Consider the following 3,170-nt stretch of genomic DNA (forward strand, 5'->3'; position numbering starts at 1 on the left):
CTGCTGAATTCTGGACTCCCCCTGGGCAGGGGCTGCTTGTCACACTGTGTACAGAGGGGTGCCAGGGTCTGGCGATAGAGGCTGGAGTCAAACTGGTCCCGGCTGATGTGTGACGCTTGAACTCTGAGGGTCTTCAAACAGTGTGAGGTTCTTGGGGTTTTTCATCCATGCAGTGGTAATCTCTGGAGTAAAGTGTTCCTTTGAAGTGTGTCTGTGTGAGCTGAGGGGGGAAACTGTGCACATCCCCAAACAGGCAGCTGGGAAAAGCAGGGAGAGCAAAGGCTCTTCCCCACTGCTGGAGGCTCCCACACCGCTTCCTGGAGCAGATGGGTAGGTTGGGCAGTGGCTGCTTGGGCTGTGAGGAGAGCAAACACACTGTCCCCAGCAGAGCTGGATGCAAGGCCCAGGAGGAGGGTGATGAGCCCTGGCGAGAGCTGAGCCGCCTGCACGGCCATGCCGGGAGCTGGGGCTGAGGAAGGCCGATGGTTGGGGCTGGGATGGCAGCAGAGTGAGGTGGTTATGGATTAGCTCCACAGGCCTCAACTGCCGGCGTGCCAGTGGCACAGGGACAGGCAGCTGCTACCCGCGGACCTCATCCAGCCCTCGCCCAGGCTGCTGCCCTTCTCCGTAGCTCTGCTTTTGTGCCATTCCTGCCTCTGCCAAGGGCTGGGGCTGAGCCGGGGGGCAGGCAGGGGGATCCAGCTGGAAGCACACACAGGGGCTCCCTGCTCTGCCCTGTAAGCAGTGAACTCACTCCTTGTCTCCAAGCCAAGCTGAGGAAAGGCCTTTTTCCATTCGGCTGCTCCCAGAGCAGCCTCCTCCCCTTCCAGGCCTGGCTATTTTTACTCTGCTGGAGGAGGCAGCGCTGTTTGAAGCAGCGTCTCCAGAGCCTGAGCTCCCCGCGCTGCTCTTGGCTGGTGCTTTCCCTTTCGCGCTGGCCAGCCCTGCCCCGGGTGCTCATCTGCGGGGATGTGACGAGTGGAAAAATGTGCTCAGGCAAACGGCTCCGGAGCACGGGGTTCACGCGGCTGCCGGCACGCAGGGGCTGAGCCCAGGCCCTTCTGGTCAGGGGCTTCACTCTCGCTCCCAGCCAGACCCCAAAGGTTTTGCCTTGTTTCACCTGAACGCTCATTGGCAAACAGAACCATCCCCTCTGTGTACCCAAAAGCACACCCTCGCTCCCTGCTCCCTCGCCTCTGCACGTGCTGCCTCTGCTCAGCCCCCTGGGGGACATGCTTCTCATGCCTGGGTCTGGCTTGCCCCTTGAAGGCCCCCATACCACAGTTGGGAGCACCCCTTCCTCCTGCTCTACCTCTCCCCACAGGTTCCCATTATCTGGGACCACATCCTCAAGAAAAACACAGGCAAGTGGGAGGCCATCGCCAAGCACCAGGTGAAGAACGTCTTCAGCCCCACCGAGGAGGAGCTGAAGCTCCAGGCTCGCAGGTAGGGCCCTGGTACATGCACAAAAGGTGCCCAGTGGAACCAGCATTCCCATTAGCAGGATGAATGCTCCCCATGGAGCTCACACTGGGAGGATGGAGGGAGGGGTGTGTGGCACTGGCTGGGGATGTCCCTGGGTGTCAGGGTGCAGCGGGGACAGCTCGCTGCTTGTTGGCAGATCCCTGTGAGCAGCCTCACCCCTTCTCTGCCTGCTGCAGGTGGGCAGAGACCTACAGCCTGGACATGATGGAGGCTCTGGCCCCCGACAGGCCCCGCTGCGGGGTGTGTGGCACAGAGGCGGCCAAGCGGTGCTCTCGCTGCCGGAACGAGTGGTACTGCTCACGGTAAGGGGGCCCTGCAGTCCCTGTGTCCCCTGCAGCCCCCAGGGCTCCCTCTCCGCATTCCTGACACTCCGCTTGCCACGTACCTCTCCAAATCTTACGGCAAGGCTGATGTGCCAGGACACTGGTGGAGGAGATACTGGTTAGTGTTGTGTTGCCACTGCGAGGTGCTGAGCTGCCTGTGCCCACACTGACAGCAGTGACGGGCTGCACTTACCATGGTGACCATGTCTCCCTCCCCTGCACCCTAGTGTGGCAGGAGTGGGGAGGAAAGTACCCATGGCTCTGTGGGTGCAGGTGACAGCCTGGGATGTGGCAGCTGGGGTGGTGGCAGTAAATTAAGTGTCTGGTCCTGAACCATCTGCCGAGGTCTGGTGTTAAACCGTCTTAGCCCCGGAACTAAGGGCTGCATCCACCTCCCTGTTGGGCTAATGGTCAGCCCTGTCAGCTCCACCCCAGTGCCTGGAGGAGCATGGTGCTGGGGTTTGTCCTTGTCACTGCTTCGCTCCCGGGGTTGGATGTGGCCCTGCTGTGCCACTGCTCAAGCTTTGGGCACCTCACTTCACAGCAGAGCCCCTGAGCAGCGGCTTCCCTTCTACAGGGCATGCCAGGTCCAGCACTGGCAGAAGCACAAGATTGCCTGCAACCTGATGGCCGGGGCACCAAAGAGCGTGGACAACCTGTAAGAGAAGCAGTGACAGGCATGTGGCCTGCAGCTCAGCCAGGCAGAGGTTCTCCCTCTGTGTGCAGCCCAGTGACTGGAGCAGAGAAGCCACAGAGGTCCCTCCTGCCTGCTCCCAGCCCCAGGCAGCACTGCCCCCAGCCCCAGGCACCCGTGCCCTGGCTCAGCCTCTCCTCTCCTGCCACCCCTCGTGCAGCCTTCTCCAATAAACCACCCTGTGCACCACGCTGCTGCTTGGCTCCTGCTTGGTCTCCTAGCTGAAGGTGCTAAACTGCTTCCTCCCCTCCCTTGCACTTGGTGGGGGGATGTGTGTGTCTGGTTTCCTCCTTTGTAATAACAGTTCCCAGAGAACCCAAAGATAGAGTCAATAAGGTTTGGCCAAGCCCTCCGCAGCTGAGGCACGTGAGCTGGGAAGGGAGGGGAAGGGGGTGAGAGGGCCTGCGTGTCACCTCTTATCTTTTGGCAGCCGTGTTGGAGCGGTGGAGCAAGGCGGAGGATGTGGTTAGCGTGAGCACCTCGCTGAGAAAGCAGATGAGTTTCTCGGGTGTTAATCATCTGCCATGATGCAGGGAGGATTCCCGCCCCCCAGTAGATGTGACTTAGCCCCGAGATCTTGCCCCCTGCTCACTAGCATCTCTGCAGGGTTTACTGCTGGCCTGTGCTGCCTTGGGGTGCATGACCCCCTCTCCCCGGTCAGCCCCCAC

General features: G+C 61.0%; 1 protein-coding gene across 1 annotated transcript in view; it reads left to right on the plus strand.

Moving 5' to 3' along the window:
• ZMYND10 (zinc finger, MYND-type containing 10) overlaps positions 1-2,470 on the plus strand; it is a gene marked incomplete at its 5' end in the record, with an annotated part of 8,780 nt that extends 6,310 nt beyond the window's left edge. Inside the window, 3 exon segments of the mRNA XM_010018260.1 lie at positions 1,325-1,446; positions 1,662-1,787; positions 2,386-2,470. Coding sequence (XP_010016562.1) covers positions 1,325-1,446; positions 1,662-1,787; positions 2,386-2,470 — 333 coding nt within the window.
• Positions 2,471-3,170: the final 700 nt, after the last annotated feature.

The sequence above is a fragment of the Nestor notabilis genome, unplaced genomic scaffold (assembly GCF_000696875.1).
Source record: "Nestor notabilis isolate BGI_N333 unplaced genomic scaffold, ASM69687v1 scaffold20317, whole genome shotgun sequence".
NCBI lineage: Eukaryota > Metazoa > Chordata > Aves > Psittaciformes > Psittacidae > Nestor > Nestor notabilis.